General features: G+C 37.2%; 2 protein-coding genes across 2 annotated transcripts in view; one reads left to right on the top strand and one right to left on the bottom strand.

Annotated features, from left to right (window-relative positions):
• Positions 1-12,134, bottom strand: part of LOC138004511 (V-type proton ATPase subunit H-like) — a 22,884-nt gene extending 10,750 nt beyond the window's left edge. The window contains exons 1-10 of the mRNA XM_068851043.1: positions 12,060-12,134; positions 10,062-10,138; positions 9,885-9,966; positions 9,574-9,673; positions 8,350-8,439; positions 5,594-5,641; positions 4,875-4,943; positions 3,602-3,706; positions 2,667-2,764; positions 140-250 (exon numbers count right to left, since the gene is read on the bottom strand). Of these exons, the coding sequence (XP_068707144.1) occupies positions 140-250; positions 2,667-2,764; positions 3,602-3,706; positions 4,875-4,943; positions 5,594-5,641; positions 8,350-8,439; positions 9,574-9,673; positions 9,885-9,966; positions 10,062-10,128 (770 nt within the window). The 5' untranslated portion in view covers positions 10,129-10,138; positions 12,060-12,134. The remainder of the gene's footprint in view (positions 1-139; positions 251-2,666; positions 2,765-3,601; positions 3,707-4,874; positions 4,944-5,593; positions 5,642-8,349; positions 8,440-9,573; positions 9,674-9,884; positions 9,967-10,061; positions 10,139-12,059) is intronic.
• Positions 12,135-12,175: 41 nt separating this feature from the next.
• LOC138004507 (KICSTOR subunit 2-like) overlaps positions 12,176-22,500 on the top strand; it is a 20,572-nt gene continuing 10,247 nt past the window's right edge. The window contains exons 1-9 of the mRNA XM_068851040.1: positions 12,176-12,286; positions 12,365-12,483; positions 13,099-13,242; positions 15,795-15,958; positions 16,965-17,048; positions 18,003-18,056; positions 19,654-19,792; positions 21,130-21,246; positions 22,227-22,321. Coding sequence (XP_068707141.1) covers positions 12,277-12,286; positions 12,365-12,483; positions 13,099-13,242; positions 15,795-15,958; positions 16,965-17,048; positions 18,003-18,056; positions 19,654-19,792; positions 21,130-21,246; positions 22,227-22,321 — 926 coding nt within the window. The 5' untranslated portion in view covers positions 12,176-12,276. The remainder of the gene's footprint in view (positions 12,287-12,364; positions 12,484-13,098; positions 13,243-15,794; positions 15,959-16,964; positions 17,049-18,002; positions 18,057-19,653; positions 19,793-21,129; positions 21,247-22,226; positions 22,322-22,500) is intronic.

Raw genomic sequence — 22,500 nt, 5'->3', positions numbered from 1 at the left:
GTCATTTATTCAGGCAAGGTTACTATTATTGTATAGTTTGGAAGGTGAAACAGGATATTAATCTAAATCCCCCCCCCCCCCCCAACCAAAAAAAAAAAACAAACAAACCAAAAAACAAAAAATTTAATTCAAGATTTACCCGATCATCCTTTCAGCAATTCTTGGATCAAATGACAACAGCCACAACACAAAAATCAGCTGATACTGAAGCTGAAAGCCAATATTTGGCACAAGCAGTGCTGCAACAACACTGCAAAGCAAAAACGAAATTCTTGTGAATACAAATAATTACATACCATGAAAATTGTATCTGAGGAAAATGTGCCCTAAGAAGCTAACTAAATATTTCTTTATTAGCCCTGAATTTACATGTGACCACCACTCTTCTTCCAGTTGCTTTAATAATATTCATTAATTTTAACAATTCTTTTTCTACATTGCACGGTCAGATAACCCAGCTTTTGGTTTGAAATACTGGGTAAGAATAATAAAATTATAGGTTCTTTTTATTACATGTAAGTTCAAATTCCTACATGTAAGTTAGAGTCAATGCTGATAATAATTTTTTTTCTGGTGTTCTTTTTATTTGGTGAAACAAGGCAAGCAACAACACAACAGAGCGAGACTTTAAGTGAGAAATGGCACTGCATGTAGAGTTACATGTATAATAATTATATGTAGACTTAAATGGGAAAGGAAAATCCAAGAAACCATGGGAAAATCTTCAGAGTCAAGCTGCTCAAGATCAAATGAAACTCAGCCCACAATCAATAATACAAGTAATTACTGCAAAGGTGGGAGACATGGTTGAGGACTTCAATTTATGCAGAAGTTAAAATGTCAATCATCTCAAGAAGACCTTTCTGGCCTCAATAACTCTCTGCACTTGTCTAAAACTTATTCTTTTGTTTGAACTCTCTCCTTCAAAATTGCTGTTTTAAAGGATCCCAAAAAGTGGAAAAACTATTTGTAAGTAAAGTGGAAAAGTTTGTTGACAAAGTGACTGCTACATACATGATATAAAAACACATGTACAGTGTATATGTTGCGGTTTAATTTTGCTTTTGGTTAGATTTTTTTTAAACCAGTTTAAATTTTTGTAACTGCTATTTTATGTTTATTACCGTAACTGTCTAAAAAAGGGATTTTCCTTTTTCGGGGGTGTAGTTGAAAGAACAAGGGCTTGGTTTTTGGGGCGATCTCAAAAAGAACAAGCCATTCTTTTTCTCCATACTACTTCTCCTACCCTTCCCTGATCTCCACCAGTGCCTCTATTGTATATGTACCCTTCCCTTCCTTCACACATCTGTACCCCCGTACCTTCTAGGTAACTTTGATTTTAAAAACACAAAAACAAAGTCAGATTTAGAAAAAAATGTTCTTTATAGTTAAGAGCTTTCGTAGCTTTCGTAGGTTCGTTAATTTTTTTGACTAATTTCCACCATAAATGAAGGACAGATCCCAATCATTCAAAAATAACAGTATAAGACTGATTATAACGACAAAAATTGGATAAAAAAAAATTGGAAACAGACACCCTGACCACAGCCCCACATTTTGGCTACTACCAAAATAAATAGCAAAAGTGGTAATGTTATTGAAACCATGTGCAAGAAAACCACTGGTCGCTGTGTTGTGTTAAATGAGGGTCACAGAAAGGTCAAATGGGAGCTGGCATTGATCACTGGCAACTGGGATTTTGTTACTGGGAATGGAAGATAAGAGTCCTTGGTGTGAATGGAATTTGCATTATCAGAGGTTATCAGGCATTAGTTCAGATCAAAATTCCTCATATCAAATATTTCATGCGGTCTTCTTGTGCACCTGGCCACTGCCTTGTGAGGGTGAGGACCTTCCTGAAGCTAACAGAATTGTTTTTGAACCACAAAGCTCCCTACCTACTGACAACATCCCTATCTCTATAAATACAGCTTCACTAGCCCTACATGTACAGCCACTGCAATCAATGCAATCACTCGAAAAGAAGAAGCTCAAATGAGGTATTGGGCAATGTGACATGGTAGGAACTGAAGCGTCCTTGAACGTACCCTACCAATTTGCAAGACCTTTGGCGAAGGTGAGGATACTTATGTTGATGAATTTAGTAATGATGATGATGGCAGTGACTCTGAAGGTAACGTAGAGAAACAGGAGACTGCACCATTCAGAGTGCTTTCATGTGCCAGGTAATAGCAGCCCTTTTTCGGCAGACTCTTGGGTGAGCAATACCATGCAGCTACAAATTATAGTTCACACTGTCTTAGTTATTGCCTGTGTTCTCCAGTAATCTCATGTTTCGTTTTAAGACTTATCATTAACTGCTTCTTGCAACAATTAGATGCTCTAAAATGAAATTATCCCACTGCATTGGGATTTCTAAGAAAACTTGCCACTGGGACCTGGATTTTGTCCTTAGGGTGCTTCATTTTCAATACTACCTGCTTTACATGTACTTCCAAAAACTACGAACCAATATTCTTAACCCAATAACCAAGAAAACGGTTGTTTTAAGCTACACACTGCAAAATTAATACAGTAAGTGATTACTCCAACCACTAAAATGCCTGGCCTGGAAAATGAACTTCTTAAATAAAATTCCATGACTTTCCAGGTTTTCCACGACCTGTACGAACCCTGTGCACAACATATACATTTTGAAAGCACACCTTTGAATGCCATCCAGTTTGAAGAAGACTTGTCTATAGCAGTCATGCCTCAGCAACAACTGAAGACACTGAGCCACACTATGTTGGTAACCACTGCCCTAAAAAAGCAATTTAAAAAAATGCGCAAAACAATATTAGCCTTATTTTTACAACCAAAAAATGCCGTAGGGCGGAAATTTAGTTGTAAGGAACTGAATGAGGAAAAGGGATGATGACATGGACTAGGATATACAGCCACCCATAACTCCCTTTCATTGAATGTGACTTAAGTAGAGAAATCAGGCATTCAAGGAATGGCAGGTCAACAACATAGGAAAAAGAAGTACATGTCAGCATGCTGTTTTATTGTTTAGCGCTAGCCTGACTGGGCAAAACAGGAGCTGCTTGTATTCTAGGTCACTAAAAGGGAGGAAAATATAATCACATGACTGTATGTTGAGGGGAATACTTTTACCTACAGTAGCTTCCCTCTGCAAGGGTAGATACATGATTGTACAAAAGTTAATAGGGGATGCAAAAGAGGGGAAAAGACCAGTTTGTTGTTGGAAAATGGTAATACATGCAAGCACAATTCACAGTTTTCTCTTAAATTTCTCTTAAAGTTTACAAAAGAACAATTGATCGATCAGAAGGAAGATCTCACTTCTTGCTTCTTCATAAATTTCCAAATGTATTATGAAACATGCCATGAATGTTTTAACACCAAGGAAAGAAAACAAATCTGGCCACAGAAGTGAGAAGTACAAAAGGAAGTATCACATGAAAACCAAAGCTGTACATGTACATGTAACTCTTGAATCTTGCAAGATTCTTTGAAGCAAAATAACCTTATTACTCTCACATGGTATTGCACATAACATGACCTTGACTTCACACAAATATCACAAAAACATTAGAATGCCAATCAATACGAAAATTATCTTTCAAATACTTACAAAATTCCCAAGGCTGTTTTTTATCCAGGACATAAAGTAGTTCAAGTCGTTTTCAGGTAAAGAAACTTTACCCCAAGAAGCTAGCTTCGCTATAATAATGGCTGTCTGAAAAAAATCATTTCATAAAACTATTACCTCTGGTTTCATTTTTATTTTCATTTTTCTCCACTCATCAAAAACCAACATTTGATTTTCTTTCATCTGAATAAATTCAATTTACTTTAATTTGGGGCAATATATATAGGTAACCATAGGGTTAATAATTTTGCAATCCCTCACTAAAATAAATATTCAACGCAGATTATTATTTTTTATATGGATTATCATAATAGGTAGTGTTTGTTTTTCAGGTTTTAAAATGACGTCTCATATGAAGCTTGTCCATTCTTAACGACAATACCTGTAATTTTAAGCCATGTGGTAGTTAAGATTTGTATTTTAATGACTTTCCATGCTTGCAATGTTTTGTACTTTTGTACTACTTTCATTCAACATCCAATTATTTGATGATGTATTAGTTTTCCCAAAATTGTGTTTACATTGTAGCAAACATGATGTTGGACGAACAGGTTTAATTATTTAGCCAAGCCTAACTTAACGCTTCTATATTTATAAGGGGTTGAAAAACAGCTGAGCTCTCTCAAACAGATACTGTACTCAAATTCCCCAGTTTACATTAATCATGTATACTTATTAACTTGGGTTTTGTCTGATTAATTACTTTGCCAATGAGGCTACACGTAAATGCAAATCTCAAGCTATTGTGGCATGCCGCCTTTTCATGCCAAATTGGCATGCCTTTATTTTGGAGGCGCCCCAGAATCCAGCAGGGCTTGCTTGTGTATGGCCGTGCAATCTTTACTTATCTTTGACTGAGGCACACTCTTGCGAATCATTGAGGATTCATTGAGCCCTACCCTTCCCATCCCAAAGCTACTTGGTCATGAAGGTACATGTAAGTATCTGGTCAGGTATTAAGTGTTTTTTCCCCTGGATCATGTTCCTGAGTGACAGAGCCAGTCAGCATCTGCTTTGGGGTGTTTCCCATTTGCGGGTTCCACTAGATCACAACAGACCCCTTCCAGCTAACTTTTAACTATTAAATGCACCAGTTCCCAAGTTCATTGATTGACAATGAGTTTAAATTAAAATGGAAATCCTTGTACTGCACATGATAAAAAGCACGAGAAATGGACAGGTTAGTGATTGGTATCAATAACAATGCAACTGCAGACATCATTGTTATTGCAATTTAATTATCTCGCTCCATTACCTGGTGTACAATAAATTGATCCTGTCGGTTGAGAAGCTTCAAAAAAGCTGCCCAGACATTAAGTTGGCTCTGGCAAAATGAAAATGGTACAGTATGTAAACCACAAATAACCACAAATATGACAAAAGAGTTCCATAAAAAAAATGAAAGTTTCCAGTACTGTATGTAAAGGATGTATTCTATAACCAACACCTTAATGTACATTGGGTACCAGTGAGATTTATTTTCTCTGTGTCAATGTCTTCTTTTAAAGTTTTTGGTAAAACAATATCCCACTGTTACAACAGAAGCTGTTATTAATGGGTTTTTATATTTTTCTGTCTAAGAGAATATACATGTACACTATACATGCACATAACAAGCATTGTCTTCATTGTGAGTCCACCAAATGGTCAGTTACGTTTCACGAAATCATCACTTGTTCCTATATGTATATTGAACGATTTACTTTCCAATGAAATTTCCGTATGTGAACCAGAGGCATTCACTGCACATATTTATTTGTCTATTGCTGCTTAAATAATTTCATTGTCTCCTTATGGCAATTTTGTTGCTGAAATTGATTGATTTTGCACATTTTTAACAAATGTGTTTAAAAACACATTTGTCCTTAATTTATGCCAAAAATTTACACTTCAGTTACTGAGCTGTACTGTACAACAGAATGTTTGATTGGGACAGGTACTGCATGATAAAATGATAAAGTGTCTTTTTTTTACATACTTTTTCCCAAACTCATGGAAAATTGAAACCCTGCTTTTGTCTTCCTGAAAAGAAAATTGTTTGCAAAAGATGAAAGGTTAATATTTAAATAATTTCTGTAAAAATTAACTTAAGGACGTTCGTGCCCAAAATGTCCCCACGTACAGATTTTTTTAAAACTTGCCTCGCAGAAAGGAAATGATCTACTTTTAGCAAAAAGGCAAGAAAAATGGGGGGTTCACCGTGTTCGTTTTCGAGATTTAGAAGCATGCGTTATTTTAAGACGATTTTAGCTTACAACTGTCAGCAATAAAAAAGCTACATTAGTGAAATTTAGATCAGGTAAACGTACTCAAACTGCAAAGTTCTCAAACTGATTGTCTATTCGCACTGTCACGTCATTGCGTGACATTTCCGAGAAGACCTGGGTCCACAGCTATCCCATGATGCCACAAGCGGCCCTTTGCCCGAGCGAGTATCAAACACTGGCTCGATGCCACAGTGTTAACCCTCGTGGTCTGCGATGCATGACGTGTGCGTGACATGCGCAAACTAAATAGCTAAAGCTGTTTTTTGTAGTAGTTTGTGCGCGGTTGCGGAACATTTACCTTATTCACAGAGTCTCTCAAACAATAATCAGAATCGCAATGGACAATTTTCGAGCAGAGATACGCAGGTGCTAGGCCCTGTAGGGACTTAAATACCATTGTTGCTCTTTCAATTTGCCTTTGAGAGACTAGGGATTTCCATCTTAAGAGTTCAAATCAATTGTTGACATGAGCATCGTAGTTCGAGTAGGTCAAGACACAGGCTGCTCTAGCTCTGTTTTGTAGTTTTTGCAGTTTGTCCTGCAAAGTTACTCCACAGTTTCACCAAACAATATTGCAGTAGTTGAAATGACGTTGTACTAGGGCCTGATAAATAAAATGTAAGGTCCCATAGGGTACAAGATGCCTGTTTTCACTCACATGATCAGTAACCTTGTTTTTCCTCCGAAACAAACGAAAACGTTTAAATGATAGTAGAGCTCAATTCCCGGAGACGTCACATGAAAACACTCTATAGCCGCGAAACGCCAAAGTTATTGAGAGGAATGCGTGACAAACTAAGTGTCACGGTAGAGGATCACGCGTGTCGAATGCCGACTGAGTTGGTGCAGAGTGGATGAAGATGAAGGACCCCATGAAGATCTGAATGAGCATGAAATGAGTAAGAAGCTAGTGACTCTGATAAAGGCCAGCAAGAATTTGATAAATGTAGTGACGAAGTCAGTATGGAAGGAATGTGGAAGGGCGGTGCCCAGAAGGAGGGGGGAAGACTCCCATATAAAAAGGGGAGGGATGCTCGTCGTCTCGCTTAGGGGTGTAAATTTCAGATTTTGGTCTCACTTAATGTGTTTTGGGCAAAACACAATCATATGTAGCCGTGAAAATCTCCTTAGGGTTGAGCGCGACGAAATGTAAAAGTGTATATTTACAATTTTATATTTCTTCATGCAGGTGAAAGTATTAGATGATAATGTCTTTGCCATCATTAAAAGTCGCTGGTATGGTATCTTTTAGGGGTCAGAAAATGCCTGGGGCATGCCCACATTGGTCTCCTTTAAGGGTTTAATGTAAAATTTCCGACGAGCATCCCTCGCCATCCCCCAACCCCCCACCCCCCCCCCCCCCCCCCCCGAAAACAGTGAGGTTCAATATTCGATTGTTTATTAGGTCATTTAACCTTTGAGCAAATTCCTGCTGCCATGTAAAACAAGGAACAAACAGTACTGGTTAGCTTCCTCAATGCAATCGCATGTTTTAGACCAAGATTAAACATTCCATTCGAATCTCCAAACTGTCAGGTCTTAGTTATCAAATAGAAATGTTCAATTAGAGAGTTTTATTGGAGTTTTCCAGAGCTATAGCTTTTTGCGATTGCAAAATATTGAAATTTTAGAGAGGACTTGTGTGCAAATTCTCCTAAGTTAACTTGGCTCCATTACCAGCTGCTTTACGGAAAATGAGCCCACAAAGTCCGGGCTCGAGAAAGTGGCAGAAATAAAGCCTATGATTTTAGCAGATACTAAAAGATATGAAGGCTTTAGATAAGGCCATGACATTCACAAACACTTTTATAAAAACCAATGTAAAGTGCTAGCGCAGTTTCCTCTGTATGCCGCACTTGTCACCATTGTATCGGTTTTTTGACGGTTTTGTATGCAGTTTTTGGTTTTGGCCGAATTTTTTGCGGTTTCGCAGTTTTGGATGACTTTTTCTTCGGTTTGGCAGGTTCTTATACAAACCAATGTCCCCCTCTTTAACACTTTGCAGATTAGCAAGTGAATTTTGGACACCTGATTGGACAGAAATAACATTCCTGACATATTTCAGGTGTTCATGTTTTTCCCTGTTGCACCCTTTGCTAGTAATAAAATATGTCAGGAATGTTTATTAATTTTAAGCCAATAAGGTTTGAGGTCTTCACACGCCAAAACCGCAAACTGATAACTGTTATTACTTGAATTTAAGGACATTACCATATTTTGTTTCACTGTCTAGAATAATTAAAAGCAATTACCCAGAAAATCTTAGTAAAGCCGATGCAATTCTTGCCCCCCCCGCAAACATTTAACACTTTGCAGATTAGCAAGTGGATTTTGGACACGTGATTGGACAGAGTTAACATTCCTGACATATTTCAGGTGTTCATGGTTTTCCCCATTGCACTAGTAATAAAAATTAATTAATAAATAAACCGAACTTGTGAAACCTGATGAAATTATACTTACAGTGATCACATCGTCAATCAAAACAAGTATATATCGGTTTGTCTGGTCCCGTACAAGCCGCGCCAGTAGTGACAGGCAGCTCTTTGCAAACTGACAAGAAAATAACAAAAATGAACCTTCACATCAAGGACCCTAACCCTACTGTACATGTAGTTTCATGCAAAAACTTCTGACTCACAGCAATCAGAATCATTTATACAGAAGTATTTCCATATTATTTCAATGGCTAACCCTACATAGTTGATTGGCAACAGGAAAAAGAAACTGAAACATACATCTAAAAATCAGTCTCACAAAGGATTCAAACCTATGATCTCATTAACCCCAGCCTGATTCTCTACACATTGAGCTACCCAAATTCCTTGAGCCTCAGTAGGTTGTTTATCTACATGTAGGTTCTTAGAAACAAAGTGCTCCACCCTCCATTCTGTTAGGGTTGCAGGCAATGTCATGTACATGTAATTCAATAAGAAGGTGCAACTGTGGATGGTGGTGATGTATTATTACATGTATGTACCTGTGACAGGCATGATTATTATCATGTGAAAGTTGGTTGGAAGTGGATAAAGGTACAAGTGGAAAGGAAACCAAAGTTTCATAGCATCAAACCAGTGTCATAAAAGTCATACACTAGGTGTGATTTCTACAGTGTAATTGAGACTCCGATTTCCTTTTCACTTGTCCCTTCACCCACATTGCCAAGCAAAAACACTCATACCATGTTCCAGATACACTATCTTTCCAATACAAAAAAACTTGGAACGTTACATAAAAACTTTAAAAAGTTCACTTAATTGAAAAAATGTTTTGGTTGACAGCTCAACCTTCATCAGCAACCTTCAAACCGATAAAGGTTACATGTATATACAATTCAATTGAAATATCTCCCAATTGAGCAGATAAAAGTTTTTATTAGTCCTTTTATTGGAAAGAACAACATTCCATTGTTCTCACAGGCACATTACACCACCACCATCACAAGTGTGTTGCAATATCAGAGTACATATAGCATGATAGAAACCCTCTCAAGGCAAGGAAAAATAAGAACAAACAGAACCTTCAGATAACTGTTTGTTTACCAAATCATGTAATGGTCACTGGGAGGTAACTGAACTCACCCCTACATGACTACAATCACCACCATTCAGGTCAAAGGAAAAAAAGTTCTGTTTTCTAATAAAATGTATGCTGTTTGAATTCTCTTTATGATATGGGTTTCATTACCTGTTCTCCCTTTGTTTCAATAATTTTTCCTCTTTCTTCAACTCCCATACAGTCATAGTCAGCAATCATGGAATAATCTTCTTGATTTATCATTTGACTTCTGTAAGCATAACAAAACAAGTTGTTGTGGCTTCAGGTTTTTTCATATATGTCGCCTGAAATATTTTAATTATTTCAAGTTTTATCATAATAATTATTATGTACATGCACACCATACAATTTATAATAATACATGTATTATTAATACCTGCATTGTGCATATTTGCAAAAAAATCTCTAACATTTGAAACATAAAGAGGAATTTAACGTACTGAACATAGGACTGCCAGTTAACAGTATGTTTCCTAACTTCCTCGCTTTCAACTGATAACCTACCAAATGGCATCACAGGAGCTGAAAACAAAGGAGATGAAATACAACTGATTGAGACTTAAAAACAAAAAAAGTACATTTTCTTAAAATTTTCAGATGGAAATTTATGACCATACCTGTAGATAGGGTTGGTTCCTCTTCTTTATTTGATGCCATATCTGTAAGACTCTGCATTTTCGACATCCTTTAACAACTACACAAAAAACAAGGAGCAGTTATCATAGGAGATTATATATCACATACAACCTGAAATGAAGTGCCACCTCTAGGAAAAAAGTGCTTTTCATTGTAATTGTAGAAAAAAATACCTAGATAAATAGCCAATATTAAGTGATAGCGATTTGGGCTTTTGTTTGCACAACTCCCATATTTCAGTTGTATCACCTGAATGCCTTCTTGTACATAGTTCCACCTTTCTGAATGCATCACTGCATCATGCCACCTTTTTTTTTTTTTTGCACCTCTACTTCATCCAAAGTGCGCTTTTATTAACACCTTGCTGCCACCTTGCTGCCACTGAGATTTCTAATCCCAGGCACCCAACAATGACCAGCACAATATCTAATGTGTAGCCAAGGTTGCTTCTCTTTAGATTTATAGGCCAGTCAGCTTTACGTGTGTCGAGTCTATTACTTTATTCTTTGTATAATAATAATAATACTACTACTACTACTAATAATAATGATGATGACGATGATGTTGATGATGAATGGAATAATAATAATAATCATAATAATAATCATAATAATAACAAATGAATAAAAGAATGGAATGAAAATGAATGTATGCTGAATTGCAGGTTATAGATGAATGAGAGAAGTGATCCTCGCACTTTAATAGATGGACAATAATAATATTATTGTAAGCAATTATTGTCAATTAGAGAGACCTGAAAAATTCATGGTTTAAATCCCATTGCAGGTGTCTTTCAGTAAGAATTGCTGAAATGTCAAGCTAAGTAAGAGGAGTTCTCTTTCTCTCATTCGTTCAATAATACTTAAAAAATAATAAGAACAACAAAAAGAACAAAAACAACACCAGTGCTGCAATCATCATTACACAAGCCTTCTGTACGCTCGTTTTGCAAAACATGTTAAAGTACATGTAAACTACCGCTACAAGCACAAACAAAGACATTGGGGTTCAATTTGGCCACCCTTGGATCCTTATAGGGAAGATAAATTACCTGTTAAATTGTTATTAAAATGTGCAAAGCACAGAAACAAAAGACCCTTTGCTTCGACAACCAATGAGGCTCTGGTTGGCACATTAATGACAATAGGTAACGTCAACTTTATCTTCCCTATACTGTATTTGTAACCTTGATGCCAGATGGTGATACAACAACTGGCTTAAATAAGGAAGATACTGTATCTGTTTACAAACATTGCTTTTGTTATTCAAATGTGCCAACCACAGGAACAAAAACCCCTTTGTTTTGACAGCCAATGAGTCTCTGTTCTAGATTTAATTCTGTATTGTATGGTAAACACTCTCTTAGATATCTTGGACCCTTTTTATGGAACAAGCTAGATAAAAACATCACTGAAACGAGCAGCTAGCCTATCTAAGTTTAAGTTTCATATTAGATGTAAGGATCTTACTGAACTGATAAATGGCAACAATTGCCCCGCGTGCGTAATTTGTACCTCCTAAGGTGTGCCCATGTTGTTAGAATTATTTTGATTATTTTAGCATATTGTAAATGTATGTATAATTTATAGCTTATTTCTTATTTATTAGTTATCATAGTATTCATTATTTATTTTATCTTTATGTTGTGTCCCCAATTAGCGTCAGCTAAATACATCGACGCATGAATAAAGTTCATCATCATCATCATCATCACATTAATTACAATGGGTGACATCAACGATATCTTCCCAAAAGACCATTCACAAACGGGATGGTGAAAAAATACAAAATAATAAGTAAGCCTAAGGACAAAACAAGATCTACTTTAAAAAAATAATAGCTTAAAGCTAACAGTAGAAGATTGAGGTCATTGGCATGGACGTGTATCGGAATTTTTTCCAGACAAACTAAATGAAATGTATAAAATATAATCACGTGTCGACGATTTTTGTAAAATACGTGATGAATAAAACCCTTACCTTTAAAATATGGCTGTACAGTAGAAGAAAAACACGAATAAAACAGTAACTCATGTGATTTGTCCAGATCGCGCGGGGAATGGACTCAAACTCGTTACCAGGATTTCTCAACCGTTGCAATTCAAAATGGCGGATACCGAGAGTAGAGTAGGAGTAATAAAAAATATTAAAATTGGCTTTGAGATAGTGTAGATTTTAAAATCGTTAGCTGACAAAGATGGAGAAAGGTAAACCAAAAGTAAATTGAATTGTTAAGAAGTTCATTTCATTAATTTACAGTATTTCTTGTGATTTGTTGCCGGCAGGGAGTAGAAGTAGCAGCCCATCTCCAAACCAGCCTCCTATCTCAAGAGAGCAAGCTTTGCTCGAGTCATTTTTTCATACACTCAGTCAATTTGCTTTTGATAAAGCAAAGGACCAAGTGGTGAGTTCCTTTCTTCGTGAAAAATCATCAACAGTGGTCTTCATTTCCTTCGATTTGTATCACCATTCCCACCAAAGGCAACGCTGTTTCGTATTCTCTCTCCATTAGTATGATGCTTCGAAGAAGTTAAATAATAGCCCCAACGGAAAAAGATATTTGAATTACCAGCAGACTTCCCTCCCTCCCCTCCCTGCCCTTTCCCCTTCTCTCCCCCTCTCTTCCTCTTCCTTTCCCCCTTTTTCTCAAAAAATAAGCTAAGCCATTTATTCTTGCTCCTCGGAATTGGGTGACAACTAGTGCAGCTTCTGGCAGCTTCTGCAGGTACCGGAGCCCAGAAATTACGTAAACAAAAGGAAACAAGACAAGAAACCAAACAACTCCAACTAAGGACTAATCCCTGGTTACCAAAAACACAATGCTTTCCGTACCTGCAGAAAGACCCAGCTTTTTTCAATCACTGGGACAAATTACTAAGCATTTCTTTCCAAAATGTAAAATGTAGTGTGGATGAAGAGCTAACACAATCATGTTAGTACCAAGTTTTTGCAAAGAATAAAACAACAAAAGAAACTGTAACCCGCATACAGTTCTGAACTTTTGTTACTTTTCTTTCAGGAAAAAGAGAAGGAAGCCAAACGGCTACCACTGGTATCCAGCACTCCATGGTCACTACTGATGGTAGCTTTATCTCACTTGGCATTAGCAGAAAAAATGTACTTCTCTTTGCCATTCATTGCAAAAAAATTCTTGCGAAAAGATGTAAGTCTTATGTCAAAGTACGAGATGAGGATATTGATTTAATTAATTTTAATGATCCTTTGACTTTCTTGATTTCCTAACATGTGTAGCTGTAATAAATAAATTATCAATGCTTTGGTGGGCAGTTAAAGACAAAAGACACAATCTTGGGTGTAACGAGGGGAAGAGAAATTGTATTGGCAGGGCACAGAATCTGATAATACCCACAGCCCATATGGACCACCATACAAGGGGCCTTAGCACCGAGACGAGGGGGTGCCTCATGCCTGTATTGCAAGGTGGCATTATTAGTTGCTGGCATAATGTCCTTGGGCCAAGTTAACCTAATCCAGCGAAGTAGCAATATGCCCCCTCCCCAAGAAGGCTTTGGTACAGGGCTGAAGGGGTGCCACAGGCCTATTAAACAAAGAGAAAGTCATCATAATCTATGAGGAGATGAAATTCTGACATTGCCAAAAGTATGGTTTAAAATTCAGAGATGTACCGGTAGCTGAAAGTAAATTCATCCGGTTGAAGGTTGTATTGAGGTAGTAAGTTTGTGCTTTGAGCATCAAAGGGACCTGGTAGCAAGATTGGTTGCAGTGTCTTGCAACACCTGGCATTCTTCAAGATGGTGAATATGGGGAAAGAGAAAACATGCTTTTATTTGATTTTCAATATTGATAAGTTCTAGTGATAATTCCGTATACTAACAGATATTCATTGTTTTTGGTAACACATCGAATAACTTTTAAACTTTGTAAAGAATAATTTGTGCTCTTCTCAGTCACTTCGATTGACAGCCAAAATTCAGCTGACAATCAGCCCTTTCTCAAGCGGCGATATATCGGGGAGCCAGGCTATGGAACGCACTACCAAACAGATACAGGCGAATAAGTAACTATAAACGTTTTTAAAGAAGAGTACACTTAAGATTGACCTTGCCAGCTGTTATATCTACACGCCTAGAATTGTTTTAGTTATAGGTTTTGGATCTATATTTAATATATGCTTTTAGATTTTAATAGTTTTTATGTATTTAATATTATCTATAGTAATTGATTTTATTTCTTAATTTTCTTATGTATGTTGTGACTAGACCTTCCAAGTAGCTTTTTCAATGTAGCTAAGTGTCAGTCACTTTAAGAAAGTCTTACATGTACTTAAGTCTTAGAGGCAGCAGTTCCTCGCCCATATTTTATTAAAGTACAGGTAGGTTATGTGCAATAAGCTTGTAAGGAAAAAAAAAACAAAAGAACCAGATTTCAAGCAAAACGAGGGGGAAGGAAGGGATTATATTGCTGAATAGAAAAGAGACAAAGTGAGCTTTGAAAATGTCAAACCGAGAAGGCTTACATGGTAGGATTGAATATACGAGCCATGTGATGGGAAGTTGTGTCCTCCTCCCAGACTCTGCCCAGTATTTGCTTACCAGCATTAACATCTATTTTTATTCTAAAATATCATTTACTGATGTTGGCAAGTGAGTTAATACAAAATGTAAGTCATGAAAATTGAAAGATACCTATTAATTTTGTGAAATGTCAAGTTTTAATGGCAGACAAGTTTGCATGTTAAGATGTGCCATGCATAAGAGAGGGAATTTGAGGGAGAAAGGTTGAACAGGAAGTTCACACAATACATTCATACATACATACTTAATTGACCACTCCCCATAAGGGCTTTTCAGGGCCAATGAAACACAATCCCGACAGAACAGAAAAATTCAACAACAACTGTTAAGAATCCCAACTGGCTTGAGGCAAACCAGTTGGCTATTTACAAGCGCAGCTGAGAAGTTGAACCAGGGACTACCAGGAACATATTCAACAAGTGGTCAGAAAGTGTCTTTAACCCGAGATTCCCAGATCTCAAGGCAAGCGCCCTACCCACTGGGCCACACTGTCTGCCTCCTGTACCGTACAGGTACATGTAGGTGTTACTTGATTGAAGGAAGTTTTAGCATGGTGCATGTGCAGGTGGTTTCTATGCAAGCCTTTCACTTGACATGTCCAGAAATGCATGTTTTGGAATGCATGCTCTTTATGTCAGTAACAAGCAGTCTCTCTTTCATAATTATTTTGTCATCTCTGACAGATGTGCATTTGGGGTTCTTGTGAGGTTAGGTCATGTGTAACTGCATGTTCCTAACTACTTAATAACTGAGAGTGAGGTTGGTACAGCAAAATCTCAAACTAAGACCTTGCCATATTGACCGAGCAATAGCAAAGGTTAATATAGCTAGGCCAAGGTTTGAGATTTTCCTGTAACGACCGAACGGTCGAGATTATTAAGTTGTTTATTGTATGGCTAACAGTTCTAACAGTTCTAAAGAAGAAAAAACTAATTTGCATAATCCATAATCAACCCATTGGCGTTACGGGAGAATAATGCCCTAGGCGCTTACATGTAGCTGCTCTCAGCCTATCACAGCACATATTATATCGGCCAGAACCACTAGTCATATAGTAACTTTCGTTACGGAGTATGTGCCAAGGATTAAGTATCCAATACTAATAGTGCATGCAACAGCATTCGTTACATTGAGAAGGATGTGTTTGTCCTTTTCACAGTCTGTACGAGACAGTTTCAAGTCTCTTACAACAGAATTGAAAAGAATAGAGGAAACAGTACACACCACTGCAGCTTTTGGATCCCCAGTAGAAGGAAGTTTAATGGCTGAACTGTGCAGACACTTATGTCAATTTGTGCAAGCCAGACAAGAGTTAATCAACTTGTATCTTTTCATGTTATTCAACGAAAGTTATTTTTATATACAGTAGTATTAATTTTAAAGCTTGCAGCCTTTGGTGCCATATAGAAATAGCTGTTAGAATGAATTATTATTTTTGAAAATGAACTTTAATTAAAGGGTAAGATGGGAGCAGTTGGGTATTCTCGGTGGCGTGTGTTAGGATCACCAAAGTCGTATCCAGGGGATGATCGGAGCTGGATTTGATTCTCAAGTATCTGCAGGCAAATTTAACCAGTGGACGATGTGGTCAATAAAATTAATTGTTACAACGGTAGGTTTTATAATATTATATCAGGTCCAAGTTTAATAGTTTTAAGAGCACAACTCAAAGATTCCCAGGACAAAGCAGAGCTGTCAAGTATGAGCGCAAAAACTCTTTACAGCAGTTCAAGGAAAATTATATGACTGTACAATAATTTTTTCTCAAAAAGGGTTCAATGAAGATCAGGATGTGTGGTTCATTTTTTCCCTTTAGTTATAAATAGGGCCAAAAATTCATAATGATCTGTGTGCACAAAACCAGAGTGAAGAAACTTTTTGGTTTTGGTTTTGAAAGCAACACAGTACCATACATCACTGACAATAATTAATATTGTCCACATCATAATTTGTTATTAAATTCACTGCCTCTAGTCAAGATAATTTACACTCATTTGCATAATAATATTAACAACTTTCAGGTACACTGAAAAACTAGGTCCCCTTAAACACTATCCCTCCTGAGAGAGAGGCCAGCTTATAGATTTTTGACTCTCAGTCTGTCTCGAATACCAGACTATTTTACTTGTTGATTGCGGGCGCTTGGTGCGAATGGGTTAAGGTTGCGCTAATAAACTTTTGCTGTAGACATGCTTAGGTGCATGTATCGCATAATTTATCTTTTTTTCTCGTTAAAGGAGCTTAAAAGAGACCATAAATTATTAAAAGTATAACTTGCAGTTATTGAAGTGAAGTAAAATGCATTACCCTTAACATTGAACCCTCTCAGTTATGAAGCAATGGCAACAATGAGTTCATCATCCAATGTTAATTGTGCGGATTTGTCAAATATGATTGATGAGATTTGCAGAAGGTATGATAAATAACTTCATTGTGATCTTTGTGGCCCAAATGCCACGTGTAGAACTATAGCTGAGAACTACCAATGAACACATGTAAATCAAAGCGGAGCATTTTGTCTTTCACAATAATTCGGGTCCACTGGTTTGATGAAAGACCTAAAATCGGAATTTGTTTTCCTTTCCGCAACACAAATGAAGTGGAAAGTAGAAACTTCTTAAAGAAACTTAACACGTACACCAAATGGAGGTTCAACTTATTCATCATGTGGCAAACATTGCAAGATGAAGTCAATCTTCAAGTTGAAAGACAAAAATGCACACCCGTCACACGTCATTTCCATGCCAAGTGTATTTGTAGACAAATAAAAGTCCTCTATTGTTTTTACAAAATATTTCTCAAAGATAATTCAACAAATGAAGGAAAAAGCTGGGTTTTTTTTACTTCTTGATTAAAACATCTGTTTTCTTGACTCATGCTCATATTTCTTACCAACCAATCAAAACGCGTGTCTGACAATACATAACCAATCAAAATTCGTGTGATGTCACAGCCATGTTTCCATCTAAACACAGCTATTGACCAATGAAAGTGTGCATACTCTCCTTAATTATTTTATAATTATAGCCAATGGTGACGCTAACTTGGTGTAAAAATGACTGTGAGATGTGGTTCAAACCAAAAAAAGGGAATAAACAGAAAAACTAATTTACCTACAACTAATAGAAAATTATGGCTATAAATATGAATGCGAGAGAAAAATAGCAAATAACCATGAATGATGTCAAACATCAAACACTGACCTAAATACGAAAGATAACCTGAGCACCAACAGTTTAAGTGACGAGTGATGTACCGGTATGTTGGCATTTCAAACGAACAGTCTGCTTGAGATTGCTTTTTTTCTGTGTGTCATGTTTCTCAGATTATAGGCTGCTAAGTATAACAATTTCATGTAAATTTGCAGACATAACAAAGGCTTTCACCATCCAATTTTGGATTCAATCAAATCAAGTTTCAGGTCTGTTTTACCAATAATTATTATCATTGCAAGGTCTCACAGTAACAAGAGGCCCTGCCGGGGCAGGGAGGGGGGGGGGGATCCCGTGTCGTTTGTCGCTTGTCAATTGTCTGAATTTTGAAAAGGTCTCATGTCAGTGTTTTGTCAATGTTTCACGTTGCTGTGGGATATTTAACAAAAGGGTGTTTTTTTTCACGATTTCACTTTAAGTGCTATCGCTGCTTTTTAGGCCATGTCGCTTGTCGGAATTTACCCTGGCAGAGCCTCTTACTAACTCAACACAATACAAGAAACATCAACACCCCATAAAAATGAGTAAAAGAGAATATGTCAAGCCTATAAAATCGATAGTAGTTGAAATCCATGTAATGGACCAGTAGGCAACAATTAGGTTGTTTGAATCTAATGTATAAATTTAAACATGTTACTCAAAACCTATTGACAGCCCTGACAAGAAAGAATATCCCTACTCTGTCTCTGCCTATTTTTCTTTTGCATTTGCTGGGCTGCCAAGTACAGGAAAAGAGACCTCTGCTATGGGTCAAAACTCACTGTGTTGAGCATGCGCAGCAGTTAGTAACTTATTGACTGAATTGTCACTTAACTGTGGAATTACTGTAAATCAAATGAACCATACGATGTCCGTCTACGTAAACTCAATCTGTTAACTCTTGAGCAAAGACGTTTCGTTGTTGATGTTACCTTCTTGTTTAAGGCTCTCAATGGCCATTTAGGTGTTGACTTTTCTCAATTCTTAGATTTTTATAGCCAAGAGGACCGTTACTTACTGAGACATTTATTTTTTGATACTAAATCGTTAAAAAAGAAATATGCCAGGACAAATTCCTAGTACTTAAAAACAGTTACCGTACTTTTACAGGATTGTGGATGAATGGAACAGTTTGCCTCTTGAGGTCTGTTTGGCATGCAATGTTGACAAGTTTAAAGCTAGTGTTATTAAATTTGTAACAAAATTGTAAATATTATTACATCTTTCAGTGAGTTTATTGTAATTTGTGTAATTTTTATGAGGTGATTTGTTTTTATATGGGGTCATGCAACTCTTTGACAAATTATCCTTACGGCCTTTTTTTTTCTCTTTTTTAACTTTTTTTTTTTTGTAAATATGCCATTAAATTGTAATAAATAAATAAATAAATAAAACACAGAACACAGTGTGCTCAAGTCACAGTCAGCAAACACATCATGGGGAATGGCATGTGGTTTGAAGAGTCTAATGTTGTGTGCGGCAGTGAGTTTCAACCAATGACAGAGGTCTCTTTTGCTGTACTCATCAGCCAAGTGAATGCAAAAAGAAAATAGACCTCTGCCAGCAGGGAATTTTACAATGTTTTGATGTTTCCAATTCCACATTTTATATCTTTTTAAGTTTTGTACACCTAGTAAATGAAATTTTTGTGAAAAAAGATGCTGGCCATTAAATACTGTACTGAATGCTCACATTTAATTTACAAGAAGGCTTGACAGTTTGGTCATTAGGCCACTTTTGAGCAAATTGAAGGCAAACATCTCTGAACAACAGTAGTGAAGAGCCTGTTTAATCACAAAATTGACCATGATTTATTTATTTCATTAGTTATGAAGTTGACATTCTGAGCAACTTGTTGAAAGCCCAATGTGACATGGCTGAATGGAAGTTCCTTCCCTCACTTCTTCACCTTCATGAAAGCCATGTCAAACTGTCCTCATGGTGTCATGTCTTTCCCTCAGGGGAGGTAAGAATATCTTGCAGGGGAACCACTGGATAATTTAAGGTACTGATAATTATGTTACTTATGACTCATATTGTGGTCCCAAACAAACAAACAAACTGGCAACTGGCCCTGCAAATCACTCATCTTTACAGTCTAAGGGACTGAATTGCAAAGAGTGTAACGTGACAAGATCAAGCCAAACCACATATGAGGTACCTCTGGCAACCACTATATGTTCCGTGTATGATCTCAGAGCACAGCGTCACCGTCAGACACGATTACTAGTAGCTGGGAGTCCATTGAAACCAAAGTACCCAGAGAAAAACCCATGAGTGAGGTTGCGATTGACTGAAACTTAGCCCACAGGTGGAGGACGTGGGTATAATGACCACAACACCAACCTGACTCAAAAAGATACACAGCATGTGGTATTCCCAGATTTTATTATAATTATGGCATTGCCACAAACAATCCTCAGTCAAAATGGAGCAATCTGATTGGTTGGTTTTTGGTCGGGTTGTAACAGGTCATTAATGACCATGGAAATGGTCCATTTCTGTATTTTTTTCTCTTTCCGGGAAATTCAAGTTGAGCGAAACAAAAAGTTTTTAAAAAGCGGAATTTAACATTTTCACCACAACAGTACAATTATAGCAAGTGGAATTTAGTTTTACTGTACATTGTAAGAGGTTACCGTTTAAAGTTCACTGATAGAAGACAAAGATTACAAACATTCACCAACTGTAGAAGTGTCCGATCACTCAAAGAAATGATGCCATACAATAAACAAGTTACTAACCTCACTTTCTCGTGACCATACTGAGGAGTATTGGCCCTTGGTCATTTTTGTACGGACCTTGCAGCATTCTGTCAGTACTGCCACAACCTGCGCCAATATTCCCCAGTACGGCCCTTAGTAAGAGGTTAGTCACCTGTCCAGAAAGGAAGTGGAGTTTTCCATTAGGGAAGCCATGCATGCACAATGGTGTAAGTTGTCACCCTTTGTCATTGCGAAAACCATTGTCACCCCACCATAGTTTAGTGGCCTTAAAGCCCCTGAAGTCTCAGCTGCGCCCTGGTAATTATAGAGTCATAGGTTCACAACAATTATTATCATGATAGGATTATTTGATCAAGGGTTCTGTTTATTCTCAAGCAGATTGAAAAAATCATGCAAACATGGAGGCAGTTGCCATCTCCAGTTTTTCAGTCATTTCAACCTAATCTACCAAAATGCCTTTTCATAATGAATACAAACAACCCGAGACTGTCTGTATGTGCCATTAGCTTAACATGAACTCTAGTGAACTAGGCTTGTTTACTTGACATATTTTAAACAAAATCCCTTTCCATTTCAGCTTGGTGCATCACTTACATTAAAGAAGTCGCTGTTTGGTAGCACTTCTAAAAAACACGTTGAAGCACCCTTTCTTTATCAGTGGCTTGGCAAGTTGCAGGATGCTGTTGTTTCTAAGGTGATTCATTTTGGGGGGCTGTTTAGTTTCTATGAATAGAATTCATGTGGCCGCATCAATCTTCACATTAAATACCACCAAAGAGGGCGAGCTTTTAAGTATAAACAAAAATAACGACATTTCAGTGACATCGTGACATACTTTAATTAAGTCATTAAGTAAAGTACGATCGTCCGGGTGAGTGTAGTCCTGAGAAGGACTGTTTGAGATGACATTGACTGACGTTTCGACAACCTGAGCGGAAGTCATCTTCAGAGTCAAGTGATTTGTGTAACGTCAGTAGATACTATAAGAACTCCGGTCGTAGATGTCATTGGTCAACTTATTCGTGATGACAGTCGACCAATAACATCACGAATAAGTTGACCAATGACATCTACGACCGGAGTTCTTATAGTATCTACGGACGTTACACAAATCACTTGACTCTGAAGATGACTTCTGCTCAGGTTGTCGAAACGTCAGTCAATGTCATCTCAAACAGTCCTTCTCAGGACTACACTCACCCGGACGATCGTACTTTACTTAATGATATGACTCCTGGGTTCAAACCATTTACAACTTTAATTAAGATCAACCACCAGAAAATTCGCTCAAGGTTGACATACCTCTTAATTAAATATGCAATGTCACTTACAGAGCTGTTAAGTGGAATGAAAACAAATTTGGTTTTAACTAGTGCACTTGGAAAACAAATGTATTAGTAAAAAAAAGTGCTTCGAAAACAGAAGACTGCTGTGCAAACTTGTTGGCTCTTAGCTGTACAGTATTTCTTGTGCCATTGAGAAGCCCTAGATAAAACACGAGCCGGAAATCTGTATGAGTATTTTGGATGGCTAACATTACTGAGTTGAACCACTTTGAAACCCATACTGATACAGCTGATCAGACAGAAATGTTACATCTTATTTGAGAGATTATGTGCAGTGTAGTTAAAATGTTGAATGACATTGAAAACACCGGCCATTCTTTGTTTACAGTTCACACTCTATTTTTACCGTATACTCGGTAGACAAACCACACCGGCTGACATGAAGTCATTGACAGCACGTGCTAGTGTCGATTATGTGGGCAGGTAAGAACAACAGAAAAGAAAACATCATAAAGTTGGTAGTGGGTAGGGTGTCCCTGTTATGGAGGACAGGCACTGTTTGAGGACCAAGGGGGATGTGGCTGTTTCCATAGAGGGGTGACCGATAAGACACTTCTAGACCCGTTTTCCTCTCGTTTCCTTCTACTTCTCTCATTTTAGTC

This window comes from Montipora foliosa, chromosome 5 (assembly GCF_036669935.1).
Source record: "Montipora foliosa isolate CH-2021 chromosome 5, ASM3666993v2, whole genome shotgun sequence".
NCBI classification, from domain to species: Eukaryota; Metazoa; Cnidaria; class Anthozoa; order Scleractinia; family Acroporidae; genus Montipora; species Montipora foliosa.
The sequence above is the reverse complement of the archived record's forward strand: the minus strand, read 5'-3'. Positions and strand labels throughout refer to the sequence as shown.